Raw genomic sequence first — 15,613 nt, 5'->3', positions numbered from 1 at the left:
TCTCTTTTCAAATTTATTCCAGGCTGCAACTTATTAACTTGACTCTGCCTTTTGTGTGAAAACTTTTATGTATCACTTGTATTTGAGAGCTCCAACATAAAAGAAGAGGTAGCCATCGGTGGTATGATTTACACACCTATTTAAACAAAGAAAAAACAGAAGACAAGTTGATTGCAATTTGCCTAAAAATTGTATTACTCATGATAAAGAGAGGGGAATGATTTACACACACCAATTTATGTATCGTGATTATGTAGCCTAAATCCTTTGTACGTTAATTCTGTTATGGTTTATTCAATTTAAAGATTTGAAATAAAAGTCACTTAGTGCTATGGTCTAATGGTGTTCCTATTTTGTAAGTGAGAGGTCTTCAGTTCGACTATCGCCAAAGGCAAATTTGAAACATATTATTGGTAGCCTGTTGTGAGGCTAAGCCCCCTCCTAGGGCTAAATATAGCCCCATCTAGAATTATAGCCTAAAAAAATTGTTTTTATACGAACATTGTCAAGCCATACTCATTTTTCATCTCCAGTCAAATAGGCTAAATATAGTCCCTATTAATTTTATATTTATATTTTAAATTTATTAGTTGATTTAATAAAATTAATGTTAGATGCTTTCAAATCTAGCCGTTAAATTTGAATCAATTATTGTAACTGATGAGCTAGCCCCTAAGAAAATGGCTAAAAGAAGGGGGCTACATTTGGCCAGCCTGATGCCCTTTTGGGCAAATAATAGCTTGGTGGGCTCCATAAAATTATAACCCAACCATCTGTTGGAGATAAGGTTTTTTAACAAATCAGACCATTTATTGCCTTTTAGACCTTTAGCCATCTCCATTGTTCAAAAATAAAAATAAAAATTTAAAAAAGGGAGTTCACGAGGAAAAAATATGTAGAAATCACTCCGAAAATAACAAAAAACAATTCCATAACACTATTTGGATAAGGAATTTTAAAATGATGAGATTTTATTTTTTAGAATTTGTGAATTTCCTTGTTTGGTTAATCTAAAAAAAAAATGGAAGTTGAATACAAAATTTGTTATTTTTAAACTCTCACTCATAGAATTTGGGAAATGACACACCTATTTACATGTAATTTATATTTACGGGCTTCATCTGTCCCCCTTTTTAAAAAAGAAAAAGAAACTTAGGAATTGGAGGTCATAAATTCCATGTTCTGTTTCCCTACAAAAATTTTAAATCTCTATGTTTATGAATCTAAACAATGGAATTTGTGTGTGGCTATTTATAAATTCTGACTTTTGTCCAAAGGCATATTTGTCGATTTACCCCCTAAACTTGTATGGAGCTACCAATTTCCCTCCTAAACATTAATTTTAGCTGATTACCCCTTGAACTTTTATAATTAGCCAATTTCCCTCTTGAACTATAATTTTAGCCAATTACCCCCTTGAACTCTTATAAATAGCCAATTTCCCCTGGTGTTAGATTTTAAAAAATTTCATCCAATTTTCCATTCATCTTGATTACGGAAACAACACATGACAACTGTCACAGCCTGTCCCAGAGATAGGTATTATTTTATTCTCGAGGACGTGAAATGACAATTTTATCCTTAGACGTTGAAATTGTAGTGTATGTGTGGGACATATTTGGGACTTGGATGTCATGTTCTTGGTTGGTTGGTGACCACGTGGGACTCACACACACACAAACCTCATTCTCTCTCTTCTCTCCCGTGCTCTCTCTCGAATTTCCTGCAACTTCCGTACAAACTGTACAGACAACCTTTGAACTCTCCATTTCAGGCACGGATCGAAGTTTTAAAGGTAAGATTCTTGCTCATTGTAACCTCCTGAGTTCATTGGTACCTTTGTTTGGACGTGAATGCTTCGAAAAACCCTAGAACCCGTAACCCAAAAATTTAGCATTGTTCATATGGACGTAAATATGATTGTTTCAGGGAATTTCAAGCTCATAGGGAGCTTAAGGAGGTCCTTACGAAGCTCGGAGTACTTTGTTTAAAGAAATTGGACGTCGGAATCGTGAGAACGAAGAGTTTCAAGTGTGGCCGGAATTATCGAGGCTTTTTTCGGCGAATTTCCGACGAGTTGGAGGTCGGGGCAGGTATGGTTTTGTTCATCTTGTTGAGATCTTTAAAATCGTACCAATTATGTTGAAAATGGTGCAAAAATGAAGAAGTTAGGACGATTTATTTAGTTTTCCAGAAACCGGCGAAGTCACAGGCGACCGGTAACTCGCCGAAGAAGACAGAGAATATTCCGTCAGTTTTGACGGAATATGCTAACAGCGTTGGCTAACACCGTTAAGAATCTAACAGTATATGCTGGGATTTGATGGAATATTCCTGATGGCGTTAACTGACGCCGTTAGCGTGCCTAGCATGTGCCCACGCGTGGGTGGCGTGTGTTGCCGTGCCTTGGCCGACGCGTGGCGGTGCGTGGGTGGTCCAAAAATTATTCTAAAAATTTGGGGATGATCGGAAGGTTGTGTAGGTCACTGTGGTATATTCATATACTCAATTTGAGCTATGTTTGTACCATACTTAGGGCCTCCGTATTTAGACCTCGTATAAATACTCGTGGGACTCAAATGTAGTTATGTAATAAATGAATAGGCAAATATGTAATAAGTGAGGAGCCATTAGTCTATAAAAGGGACTCCTTACCCTCACAATCCTAATGCTTCACATCCCAAACAGAGGCTCTCATATTCAAAGCTCTCATCCTCACAAAGAAGCTCTCTCAAACCCTCTATTTCTCTGGGGGACTCCCCCTACGCTTGTAATCCATACATTCATACAAAGAAATACAATCAACATCAGTGTGGACGTAGCCCAAACATTGGGATGAACCATGATACATTTTGTGCTCTTTACTTTCTTGCAAATTCACGGTCAGATTTACATTGTTTCAAGACCCTCCGGTTTTGTGCATCAACATTTGACGCCGTCTGTGGGAATCGACACAAAAAGCTATGTCGGTTCTATCTCAATTTTTCATCTCACAACCGTGAAACCTTCACAACCTCACCACTGTCCACCGTGAATCTGCACAACCCGAGATTCTACTCGATCTGCAACCAGGGATTTCAGATAGACTAAACGGCTACAGATGCAAAGGAAACACCACCACCCTACCATCAGTAGTCTAAGTGGAAGCAGCAGGCAGCCGTGAGTGCTGCATGTGTGGGGATTTTAGATTCTCTTATGAGCTCTTCCTTTGCAAGGTTTGCCAACTCAGATCTCAGCACAGGTACTGCAGCAATCTTTACCCAAATGCTGAGTCCTACAAAATCTGCAATTGGTGCCTCACCCAGAAGAATGACACAAAGGAGAAGTCCTAAAACTCATTCCCCCATCTCTCCCTAATTACCCCAACCACTAAAACTTCCTGCTAAACTTACTCTGCTGTCACCAGAATCGGGCAACTCCGTTTCTCACACCTCCATTTCCGCCACCGGATTCCGTGCATCAAAACCTCCTTAGCAGCTACAATCAGTTTCTTTGCAGATGGAGTCCTTTTCTAACTCGATGAAAATCTCGCCGTTGGATCTGATGGCGACGATTATCAAGGGCAAGATGGACCCCGCCGACTTCTCCGGTGCCCAAGTCACCTCAGTCATTCTCAAGAACCGTAACTTCGTCATGATCTTGACCACCTCCATTGCTGTCCTCATCGGTTGCGTCGTCGTTTTGGTCTTGCGACGATCTAGTGCCAGAAGCACCCCATCGTCATCCAGCCGCCTAGGCCCCTGATCGTGGAGGAGCCGGAGCCAGAAGAGGCTGGCAACGGCAGCAAGAAGGTCACCATCTTCTTCAGCACTCAAACTGGCACCGCCGAAGGTTTCGCCAAGGCTTTGGCTGAGGAAGCAAAAGCTCGATATGAGAATGTCACCTTCAAAGTTGTTGATTTTGACGATTACGTTGCCGACGACGAAGCATATGAGGAGAAGTTGAAAAATGATAGCTTGGTATTTTTTTTCCTGGCCACATATGGTGATGGTGAGCCAACCGACAATGTTGTGAGGTTTTACAGAGGGTGAAGAAAGAGGGGAGTGGCTTAAGAATCTTAACTACGAAATGTTTGGCCTTGGAAACAGACAGTATGAGCATTTCAATAAGGTTACCGTGGTTGTGGATGAGATCCTCGCTGCACAGGCTAGCTAGCCTGGAGTAGTAACAGACCCATCAGAACTGCCGAAGTGGAACTACAACTTGCTTATCATCGGCGCCGGCGTCGGTGGCCACGGTGTCGCTCTCCACGCCGTCAAAAAGGTTTTGAAAACTGCCATAATGAGGAGATTGGAAAAGGGATCTCAAGAAAGCAGGAAAAAGAGATTGGAGAGGGATCTCAAGAAAGCAGGAAAAGGAGATTAGAGAGGGATCTCAAGAAATCTGGTCCCTACCATTGTCAGCAAGCATGGGAACCATGATTGCGGATCTGGACAGCGGTCATCCACTATCCCACTGAAAAAAGAAAACCCACGGGATAACATGTAAAAGTATCCCACTGAAAACACTCATGAGGAAACAGTGGTCACATGCGTATGTTTGATGCTATGGTGGACACCACCTATTATTCTATAAAATGGACTCCTCACCCTCACAATCCTGAGGCCTCACATCCCAAACAGAGGCTCTCATATTCAGAGCACTCATTCTTACAGAGAAGCTCTCTCAAACCCTCTCTTTCTCTGGGGGACTCATTCCTCACGCTTGTAATCCATACATTCATACAGAGAAATACAATCAACATCAGTGTGGACGTAGCCCAAACATTGGGGTGAACCATGATACATCTTATGTTCTTTACTTTCTTGCAGATTCACGGTCGGATTTACGTTGTTCCAAGACCCTCCGGTTTTGTGCATCAACAAGCTATGTATGAGAAGTTATTATCTAGTTTTGTCTATGTGCTTTAAATTAACGCTTATTCAGTTAATTCGCATATAGGTGAAACTTATCCCGAGGACGAGCGCGTTCACGGGCGACTCGGAGGCTACGACCCTTCGACATACTAGTGAGTGAGCTTTTGGTTTTCAGTATATATTTATATACTTGATATTTTCCTAGAAATATGTGTTTAAATGAAAGTATGCCTTAAATGCCATGCATATGAATTTATATGTTGTATATGAATTGGTATATGATGCATTATATATAATTGTGGTGCTATGAACGCTCAAGCAAGCTCAGGTGAGTTATGTTTGGTTATGTGAATTATCGATGATGTGATATGTGATTGAATAACGTTGAGTTCATCAAACTGCACCTAGGGTGATTGTGATTTAACCAAAGATATGACATAGGCCTGTATATATAATGTCACCTCCCGCACCATATGCTCATATTGGATCCAATTTAGGTGCACAGTCTTGTCGTACAGACCTTTATTATGGTTTTGACTCGTAGGTGACTAGCGATTTATCACCCAGCTATTATGTGAGAGTAGTATTGAGCATGATTATATTACACCCATTATTGTCGTACATACCTTTTCATTTGGTTCTGACTCTTGTGCAGTATATTGCCGTATAGGTCATTGTAGTGACTCCGGCTAGATTGACTTTTGAGTTATGAATTTAGCCGTACAGACTACCACAGGGGTTCCGGCTAAAATGTTATATTTCTATGAAATTATTCTTACCTGAATTGATTACTCTGTTATATCTTGGCATGGCATACATATGAATATGATTATGTGAAGCATGATTTGAATTGATATAATTACATATATATTTATGTATATGCTTATATCTTGATTCTGGGAAAAATTATACATGTTTTACAGCTAGGGGTTAGATATGTTGATAAATGAAATGGTTTTGTAAAACATTTATTTTTGCCCACTCACGTTTTCTGTTTTGCGCCCCTCCAGGTTTTAGGTAAGCTTGTTGTCGGTGGCCTTGAGGATTTCAGCGGTTCTGACCTATCAAAATAATTGTAAGACATCTTATGGTACTGTATAATTAGTACTTGTCCTACTGGATTGCACCTAGACTTTCTATGCTCTGATTATGAGTATTTACTTTTGTATCTTACTCCTAACACTTCCTGTTTGTTAGTGCACTCTAGTAGTTTCGGTTTTTAATTATTCATATATTTTTTATCTTCATTGCTTCCGCACTGTGCACATGGCTTTGTCACCCTCAAGTGACGACCAGCATACCTTGATCTCGGTCGAGGTGTGTCAACAACTGTATGAGGGTAAAAAAGATGAAAAATTGAATGAAAGTTTTTTAAAATCTAATGCCAGGGGGAATTAGCTATTTATAAAAGTTCAATAAGGTAATCGGTTAAAATTCAAGTTCAAAGGGGAAATTGGCTAATTAAAAAAATTGAAGGAGGTAATCGGCTAAAATGAAAGTTCATGGGGAAATTGACAGTTGCATGCAAGTTCAGGGAGCAAATCAACAAATACCTCTTTATCCAAATTCCAAGTTTATTTTACTCATCTAAACATAGTGTAAATGACTGAGCTCATTGTTGAAAGTTCATAGAAGAGAAGAAATATTGGGTGGTTGGAGGTGCAACAAAGATCAATAGAACAATTTGGGCTCATCAGCCCACGGCCTATCAAGGGAGGATATCTTCTGCCCTTATTCCTGTCCTGACTCCTTTTAATCTGTGAACAGAAACTGAAGGGATCTTAAACCCCTAAAACCCAAGCCACACTTCCCCATTAGCATTAGCAGAGAGAGAGGATGAAGCTTAATTGCATGAGCAAGCTCATCTCCTTCTCCCTTCAAAACCCTCGAAAGAATTACGCTCTTTTCAATTCAATCCGCCCTTCTTCTTCTTCTTCGTCTTCTTCTTCGCCTTCGTGGTCGAATTCTCTCCATGACCGCATAAAGGTCATCAGAGACCCAAAAGCCTCAGTTCTGCCGGTGCTGGAACAATGGGTCAGTGAGGGTCAGGCTGTTGAGAAGCAGCAGCTTCAGTCGCTCGTTCGGCTCTTGAAGGACTTTAGACGCTTCAATCACGCTCTTGAGGTTCATATCTTCCTTACCCACTTCCCAATTTCTTTTCTTTTCTTTTTATTTTTACTTTTGTTGACATTTGTTGTTGTTGTTGTTGTTGTTGCTGCAACTTGTTTTGTTTTGTATCTATAGGTTTGATTATTTATCATAAATATTGGGATTTTAAATTCAATGTTTATATTCATTTGTTTGCATTCAATTTTATAATTGTTGAATCAAAATGAACTCTCTTAGCATGTGGCAGTCCTCGCTGTTTTGTAAGTTTTCGGAGTTCTCGCTGTTTTGTAAGTTTCGTCATCTGCTTGCGAATGTTATGTTATTCAGGTGTCAGCATTGTATTAGGAGGAAAAATTAAGGCATCTGCAATCTAGATATTAAAATCTCGGAGCATTTTAGAACCACAAGATCCAATATGTAATTGGTGAACTGGGTGCTACAAATGATAGATTGCAGTGTCGCCAAATAACCAAAAGGACCTGTAAAATTCTAATCTATTCTAGTTTGTCTCTTTAAGATGAAAGGAATTTATAGTTTCCTCATTTAGTCATATGAGATGACATATCTTTGGTTCAATCATTTTTACGATTCAGTATTTATCATATGACAACATGGAGGGTTTGTTTTGGAATTTTACCGTTGAATTGTGCTCAAGATTAATTCTAGCCTTCCAAAATATGTTTAGGTTTAGGCTGCCAGCTTCTAATTATTCTGTGTCATCCTTTTGTTATTTAGATATCCCAATGGATGACGGATCGTAGGTATTTTGATTTATCTCCAAGTGATGCTGCTGCTAGATTGAACTTAATCCACAGAGTTCATGGACTAGAGCATGCAGAAAATTACTTCAACAATCTGTCAAAAAGTTTAAAATCACTTAACGCATATGGCGCCCTTCTATGCATTTATGTGCAAGAGCGGTCTGTTGAGAAAGCAGAAGCGACCATGCAGAAGATGAAGAAGATGGGTATGGCAAAAACCTCATTCCCTTACAACATGTTGATCAATCTTTACTCCCAAAATGGACAATATGAGAAGATCAACATACTGATGCAAGAAATGGAAGAGAATGGAATTCCAATTGACAAGTACACGTTGAGAAATCGAATGATGGCATATATTGCAGCATCTGACATGCCTGGGATGGAAGCTATCCTAAATAGGATGGAGGAAGATCCAAACTTAATCGTCGACTGGAAAATATATTCAATGGCAGCAAATGGGTATCTAAAAGTCGGGTTAACAGAGAAGGCTATTTCAATGCTGAAGATGCTGGAGGGATTGATGCCTCTTCAAGGGAAGAAATCAGTAGAATTTCTTCTCACTCTTTATGCAAGTACTGGCAATAAAGAGGAGCTCTACAGAGTTTGGGATACATACAAGCCATCGAATGAACCAGTGGATGTACCATATGGCTGCATGATCTCATCTCTGGCGAAGTTGGATGATATTGAGGGGGCTGAAGGGATATTTGAGGAATGGGAGTCACAATGCAAAATATACGACTTTCGGGTGCTGAACAGGCTTCTTGTTGCCTATTGCAAAAGGGGTCTTTTTGATAAGGCAGAATCAGTTGTAAACAAGGCAGTAGAAGGAAGAATCCCTTATGCCAGCACATGGAATGTGTTAGCAATAGGTTATACAGAGAAGCAGCAAATGCCTAAAGCAGTTGAAATGTTGAAGAAGGCACTCTCAGTGGGTAGGCGAGGCTGGGTGCCGCATTCCCCAACTTTGACGGCCTGTTTGGATTATTTGGAAGGGCAGGGAGATATTGAAGGAATTGAAGAGATCATAAGTTTACTAAAAAACTTGGGTCCTTTGTCCGAGGATTTGTATCACAGACTTCTGAGGGCTAGTGTTGCAGCTGGAAAATCAGTTGCTATAATTCTTGATCAGATGAAAGTGGATGGGTTTACTGCTGACGAAGAAGCATATAAGATCATTGAAACAAGCCTAAGTTAGCTTTTTGGAACTCCTATCATTGTGAGAGAAATGGAGAAGTTTCAAAAGATTCAGCAGAACTTTAAACTCCATAGAACAATCGCTAAACAACTCCAGTGGGAATTTTCTTCTTGCTAGATCTCACATTCCCATCAAATTCATGAAGACACGAGCTGGTCGCAGATCATCAAGTAATGTTGCCAAACATTCAATTTTTTTACTAGAGTTGGGATATTCTGTACTTGGTCTCACTATTATGGTTATATTATCAAGTAAGTCATCCTAATTGTTAACGGCTTTCAATTTTATCAGTGTTTTATAAATCTACATGTTAGTATTTTGTTGTAAATTTATGTTCAACTCCAACCCGTCTTTTGTATTTTCTATACAAACTACAGTAGTTGTCCTGTAGAGAACTTATTTCCTGGCATAGTAGCTGCAAATGGCTTACAGAAAGCATAGTTGACTTTTTTTTTTTAAGAAAAAATGAAGTTTAGTTGCTTTCTACTTTTCTGCTGTCCTTTGATGATGGGTTGCATTTCAATCTCTAGGTTTTCTAATCGTAAATCTTTTGAGTTGTTTTGTTGTAATCTGATAAATTACGCAGTGCATGAACTCAGGTTAGACGTTGAAGTAATCTGATCTTTATGGGTGATCTATTAGTTTTGGTTCATATGCCTGTTCTCAGACCTCTCTCCACCTCAAACAACTACAGCTCAAGTTAATCTCATATAAATAACATCAATGCTAACCGCCTAAATTGAATATATGAATGTACTAACGATCTTATAAGTTAGAGATCTCAGTGTTTTGGTGCAAATCCTTTATGATTGTTTTCTAGGTAGTGACAAATATCACTTTGAATCCTGGATGTTATCTGTAAGTACCTGTGCATGGTGATGGTGTAATCTTCTGTTTTTCGAATGCATTTTTCTCTTTGTGTTGACAATTAAAATGATGAATTTCATCTTCGCAGTTTCGCTTCCACTTCAGTTGGATAAGCGCATTATTTTCAGGGTATGACTGAAATGGAAGCGAAATTGTGAACTTGCATAACATGCCAGCATATCAGTTGGTTTTATTTCAAACAGAAACAAATAGAGAGTTTCTAACTTGTCAAGGAGATTGAGAGAAAACAAAACTGGAAAACCAACTGGAAGCTGGTGGCTTGTTGGCAAATCAACTCATTGAGTTGTTAATGGATACTCATTAAGACCCATTTAATTTGATTTCACCTACACCATCGTCACCACTACCAATCACACTTCTATTAAATGGTGATTTAAATTAAACGGGTTTTAACGAACCTTTAACAATCCAATAAATTGATTTACCACTTACTATGACATATACGAATAAACAGTTTGTATTATAGTAAATAATGTAACAATGATGGCAGCAGTGATAAAACTCGCCAGTTCAAATGAACTTTCACATTTCTTACTGTAAGTACAGATGGTGATATCTCCATTTGTGCCGGGGAGTCCAAAAAACGATGTTTAGTTCCTCATGGAGTTGACATAAATTGGAGTTGGTGTTGTGTGCCGGGAAGCGGAGCCAAAATTTGGAAAATGGTGCGTGCCTGTGGGTAGGGTGTTTTTGTGTGTGGGCCGGACCAGCCAGTTGGTCTTAATAACGTACTTAAAAATTTCTTGACTGCCACAACTTACCACTACAACGGCCACTGCTATTGCCACTATAACCATCACCGCTATAGCCGCCGTCGCCATCTACCACTGTAACCATCGTCATTACCACAACCATCATTGCGGCCATCTCAATTACCATGTTTGTTTTTGTCATTATACACAATTATACTATTTTTACATTAAAATTTACCAAACGCTGTTATACTTTTTTTCATTCTCAAGTCACTTTAAAAAATATAGTTTATCGTCACTTAGTACTATAGTCTAGTGTATTCTTCTTCATTGGTAAGTAAGAGGTCTTAGGTTCGATTCTCGTCAAAGATGAAGTTGAACCACATTATTACTGTTTATACCATATTTAGGGCCTCATATTTAGATCTCGTACAAATACTTGGAGAACTTAAATGTAATTATGTGATAAAGAAAGGGGCAAATATGTAATAAGTGAGGAGTCCTTATTCTATAAAAAGACCCCTCACCCTCACAATTAGGGGAGGCCATTTCAGAGGCCATTTCAGGGGCCAATTCCTAGGCCCTCTCACCCCCTCTCAAAGCTCTTACTCTCAGAGTTCTCTCTCCCTCACTTCTAAGATAAATACATATTCAATGTGGACGTAGCCTAAACATTGGGGTGAACCACGATACATTTTGTGTTATTTACATTTCTTGCGGGTTCACGGTCGGATTTACGTTGTTCCAAGACCTCCGATTTTGTGCATCAACATTTGGCGCTGTCGGGAATCGAAACAAAAAGTTATGTCGGTTCTTTCTCAATTTTTCACCTCCGCCGTGAATCTGCAAAAACCCACACAGAAACCAAAACAAAACCTCAAAAAGTCTCTCAAACTCAGAGGCTCCCCCAAGTCTTTTCTGAGCTTCTGTAGTCCCCCACGTGTCAACAAGTCCAGTTCTCTTTTTCAAATGTTTAGAGTCACGGTTTCAACCGATTTACAGAAAATAGCATTAACACAACCAAGGCAGAGAGAGAGAGAGAGAGAAAGACGGGAACAGGTCCTCTGCTTTGCCTCCTTTCTCGCTTGCAGCTTTCGCTACCCCGTAGATTGTCCAACAATAGACTCATCCTATCTCTTTCTCTTGCATTTTTGATCGCCTCTTGAAGCTGCTTCTGCTCAGACTCCACTTCCGCTTTTCCCGAGCGTTGCTGTCATCGCAGGCGCAACCTCGCCACCACCGGCAGAAGCTAGAGTCTACAACGAGTTATTTTATAAAAGGAACTCCCTCACCATCATTAGAAGAGCATCGCCGCCTACCGAGCAACTGCCTCACCGCGAGCATCAACTCTAGCCCATCATTTATGTATTGAGGAGCGAGCCCTTATTCTATAAAAAGGACGCCATCACCTTCAACGCCACAAGCCAAGCCAACCAAGGCAACATAAGCCACAAGCCGTGCCAACCAAGGCAACATAAGCCACAAGCCGAGCAGCCTCGCAACATGTGCTACTTCTAGTTGAGCATCATTTCAAATTGAGCACCGCCTCATATCGAGCATCAATTCAAGACAACATCTAGTTATTTCGGCCCACACATGGACTGAATTTCAAGTCTCCAGCCAAAAGACTCTCTTGACTGAAGACTTAGGGAACTATTGTTTAAAATATATTTAGGGCCTCGTATTTAGATCTCGTACAAATACTTGGAGGACTTAAATGTAATTATGTGATAAAGGAATGGGCAAATGTGTAATAAGTGAGGAGTCCTTATTCTATAAAAGGACCCATCACCTTCACAATTAGGGGGAAGCCATTTCAAGGGCCAATTCCTAGGCCCTCTCACCCCTTTTCAAAGCTCTCACTCTCAGAGCTCTCTCTCCCTCACTTCTCAGATAAATACATATTCAGTGTGGACGTAGCTCAAATCTTGGGGTAAACCACGACACATCTTGTGTTATTTACATTTCTTGCGAATTCACGATCGGATTTACGTTGTTCTAAGACCTCTGGTTTTGTGCATCAACAATTACTAACACATTGTAAGACTTAGCCCACTCCCACACTTCCCCATCTGCTTAGTGTAGATAAAATATCGTTTGTTAAAACAATAATAATAATAATTTGACACATTGTTATATTATTGACATGATATGCCAAGTGACGGTTTACCGTAACATGTGGTATGAGCTCTCTCAAACATGAAACATAAAACATGAGAAAAGTCGAGATAGCATGGTCCACTGCTAAACCCTAAACCCCTAAATTCCCAATTTCTCCCAAACCCTCTATGAAATTAGGGCTCGATGATTAAGCTTCTTGGTTCAAATCCACGGCGTGTCAATGCCATTTCTGGGAGTTCTCGTGCACTGTTTTGCTCAATTAAGGCCGCGGCCTCCTCCCAACCCCCATTTGAGCCTTTGTACATTAGGATCTCCCGGGCCGGAAATCCTAGGGTTTCCGTTGTACCGATTCTCAATCAGTGGGTGGAAGAAGGGAGAGATGTCAAGAAATGGGAACTCCAGAGTTTCATCAAGCTGTTCCGTAAATATCGCCGCTACAGCCACGCTCTCCAGGTAAAAGAAAAAGAAATAACTTTTTAAGTTTTTGTATAATATTGTCATAGAAAATGGAATGAATGTGAAATGGAGTCAATCATAGCCTTTGATTTCAGTCACAGAATCCGGTGAGATTAAATTTTGTAGAAATATTCGTATAGAAAAGATTATGATGGAAAATAGATAACCCAATTATAAAATTTCACAAGTATGAGCTAATTTGCATATATAGTGCAGGTTGTTGACGTGAAAATTGATTGTGAAATGAACTCTGATAACCCATAATCATTATCGGACAATTCGTTAAATCATTTTTAGCAAAAGATAACATTGTTTGGATGGAGAAGCGGATATGATGAGTGCGGTTTATGTGTACTATACAGGGTATACACAATACGAGCTTCATTAAAACAACACTTTGTTTTCTTATCAAATAAAGAGACTGCCATTTAGCAAGAGGTTGAAGAACAAGCGTCGTAAAAGCAACACCTTGTTCTGGTACAAATGTTTTACACTGCTAGATTTGGATCGTTTTATCATCTCTAGGGTGGTTGTCATTAGTATACTTTTCAAGTGTACTTGGGTTGTGTACGATAGATGCTCTCTTTTTGTGATATTTATAACTTTCAACTGTCATCACTCTGCTAAGAATGCAATTCTACTAGAATTCACACGTTTCAGCCTGTAAAGTTTCTCAAGACCATGCTTTGAAAATGTAATAATATGAAGCACAAATCCATAATGATGTAGTTCCTTTTGTGGATGCTAGTGAATGCTTGTGTGTTGATGACCGTGGTAGATGATTCTGGTCATGTGCTTGTAAATTCTTAGGAAGTTTTTGCTTAAGCAATGATCAACTCAAATCATTTCAAGTTGATAGTATGTGTTCTGCATGTTATTAAACAGGACCCTGAATTGTGACCAATAATAAAATAAATGATAAAACTGGAAGACCCTGAACTGTTATTCTTTTAGATTTCAGAATGGATGAGTGATGCACGGAACCAGTATCTAACTCCGGGAGATATTGCGGTTCGGCTAGATTTGATCTCAAAGGTTCGTGGCCTACAACAAGCTGAGGCGTACTTCAATAGCATACCAGACCAACTGAGAAACTTCAAGGTGTATGGTGCTCTTTTATTCAGCTATGTAGAGAATAAATCTTCAGAAAAGGCTGAGATTATTTTCGAGAAGATGAACGAGTTAGGTTATTTGAAGGGATCAGTAGCTTATAATGCTATGCTGACCCTCTATTCTCAGATAGGTAAACATGAAAAACTAGATATTCTAGTAAAGGAGATGGAAGAAAAGGGCATTGATTATGAGAGTTATACATTGAAGATTCTATTGAATTCGTATGCAGCCATTTCTGAGATAGACAGAATGGAGAAGCTTTTAATGAAGATAGAAGCCGATCCTTTGGTCAATGTAGACTGGAATGGTTATGTTATTGCAGCAAATGGGTTCTTGAAAGCTGGCTTATTAGAGAAGGCTTCAACAATGCTTAGGCGATCAGAGCAGCTCATCAGCAATAAAACAAGTAAATTTGCTTATGAAGTCCTCCTCACTTTATATGCTACTATTGGGAATAAAGATGAGGTTTATCGTATTTGGAATATTTACAAAAATATGGTGGGATTATACAATTCTGGCTATCTTTGTATGCTAAGTTCATTAGTAAGGCTGGGTGACATTGATAGTGCTGAGATGATCGTGGAGGAATGGGAATCTGTGGCCAAGTTCTTTGACATTCGAATTCCCAACTTGTTGATCACTGCGTACTGCAAGAAAGATCTTTTGGAGAAGGCTGATTTATATATAAAGCGGCTTGAAGAGAGCGGTAAGGAGCTGGATGCAAGCATTTGGACTCGTTTGGCAACCGGATATCATATGAATGGTCAGATGGATAAGGCAGTGGAAACAATGAAAAAAGCAATATTAGCAAGTCGAGCAGGATGGAAGTTCAATCATCTAACTTTGGCTGCGTGTCTTGAATACTTGAAAGAGAAGGGAGACGTGGAAGTAGCACAAGAGCTTTCGAGATTAATTAGAGAAACAGATCATTTTTCAGCTGATTTGTGTGATAAATTAGATAAGTATGTTATTGGTGAACTTCATAGAAGAGATGGGGAAGTATCACAAGAACTTTTGAGATTGTTGACAGGGAGTGATCATCTTTCAACCGATTTGTATGATAAGGTTGAAGATTACACATATGATGAATCTAAGGTTATGGCATTGATAAATTGAAAAAGGATAGTCATCTGGGAGGATTTGATGAAATCTACTATTGCAGAGGGGTTGATAATAGCACCAGTTTTCATTCTGTAGAGGGTGTTTGGTTCTATAACCAACAAAAGGCGAACGTCCACGCCATATTTCTTTTTCAGCAGAACTAAAGGAAGGTTTGTTCTCTTTCGTGTCATCGTTGTATTTCAGGTGGATTGAGTACGTTTGTACAGATTTTCATTTAACCACAAAAATTTAAAATAAGCTGACATCAAGAACAATGCGAAAGAGGAAATGAAGTGTGGGTTGTTCTTTTCGTCA

General features: G+C 39.3%; 2 protein-coding genes across 3 annotated transcripts; both read left to right on the top strand.

Annotated features, from left to right (window-relative positions):
- The first annotated feature begins 6,517 nt into the window (after nucleotides 1-6,517).
- On the top strand, nucleotides 6,518-9,322 carry LOC126582057 (pentatricopeptide repeat-containing protein At2g20710, mitochondrial-like). Its single transcript, XM_050246032.1, has 2 exons — nucleotides 6,518-6,980; nucleotides 7,701-9,322. The coding sequence occupies exons 1-2, from the start codon at nucleotides 6,693-6,695 to the stop codon at nucleotides 8,925-8,927; spliced, it is 1,515 nt and encodes a 504-aa protein (XP_050101989.1). The 5' UTR covers nucleotides 6,518-6,692; the 3' UTR covers nucleotides 8,928-9,322.
- Nucleotides 9,323-12,680: 3,358 nt separating this feature from the next.
- On the top strand, nucleotides 12,681-15,613 carry LOC126582055 (pentatricopeptide repeat-containing protein At2g20710, mitochondrial-like). Of its 2 annotated transcripts, none has more exons than XM_050246028.1 (2): nucleotides 12,681-13,081; nucleotides 14,039-15,613. In XM_050246028.1, the coding sequence occupies exons 1-2, from the start codon at nucleotides 12,812-12,814 to the stop codon at nucleotides 15,311-15,313; spliced, it is 1,545 nt and encodes a 514-aa protein (XP_050101985.1). In that variant the 5' UTR covers nucleotides 12,681-12,811; the 3' UTR covers nucleotides 15,314-15,613. The 2 variants fall into 2 exon arrangements, with proteins under 2 accessions (XP_050101985.1, XP_050101986.1); XM_050246029.1 differs by having other exon boundaries at nucleotides 12,947-13,081; nucleotides 14,046-15,613.

This window comes from Malus sylvestris, chromosome 9 (genome assembly GCF_916048215.2).
Source record: "Malus sylvestris chromosome 9, drMalSylv7.2, whole genome shotgun sequence".
Taxonomy (NCBI): domain Eukaryota; kingdom Viridiplantae; phylum Streptophyta; class Magnoliopsida; order Rosales; family Rosaceae; genus Malus; species Malus sylvestris.
The sequence above is the reverse complement of the archived record's forward strand: the minus strand, read 5'-3'. Positions and strand labels throughout refer to the sequence as shown.

Bases quoted from the DNA above. Each gene is read 5' to 3' on its own strand.
- LOC126582057 (XM_050246032.1), top strand. From the start codon at position 6,693: ATGAAGCTTAATTGCATGAGCAAGCTCATCTCCTTCTCCCTTCAAAAC. The intron at 6,981-7,700 runs GTTCATATCTTC...TTTGTTATTTAG, and splicing joins GCTTCAATCACGCTCTTGAG to ATATCCCAATGGATGACGGA.
- LOC126582055 (XM_050246028.1), top strand. From the start codon at position 12,812: ATGATTAAGCTTCTTGGTTCAAATCCACGGCGTGTCAATGCCATTTCT. The intron at 13,082-14,038 runs GTAAAAGAAAAA...TTATTCTTTTAG, and splicing joins GCTACAGCCACGCTCTCCAG to ATTTCAGAATGGATGAGTGA.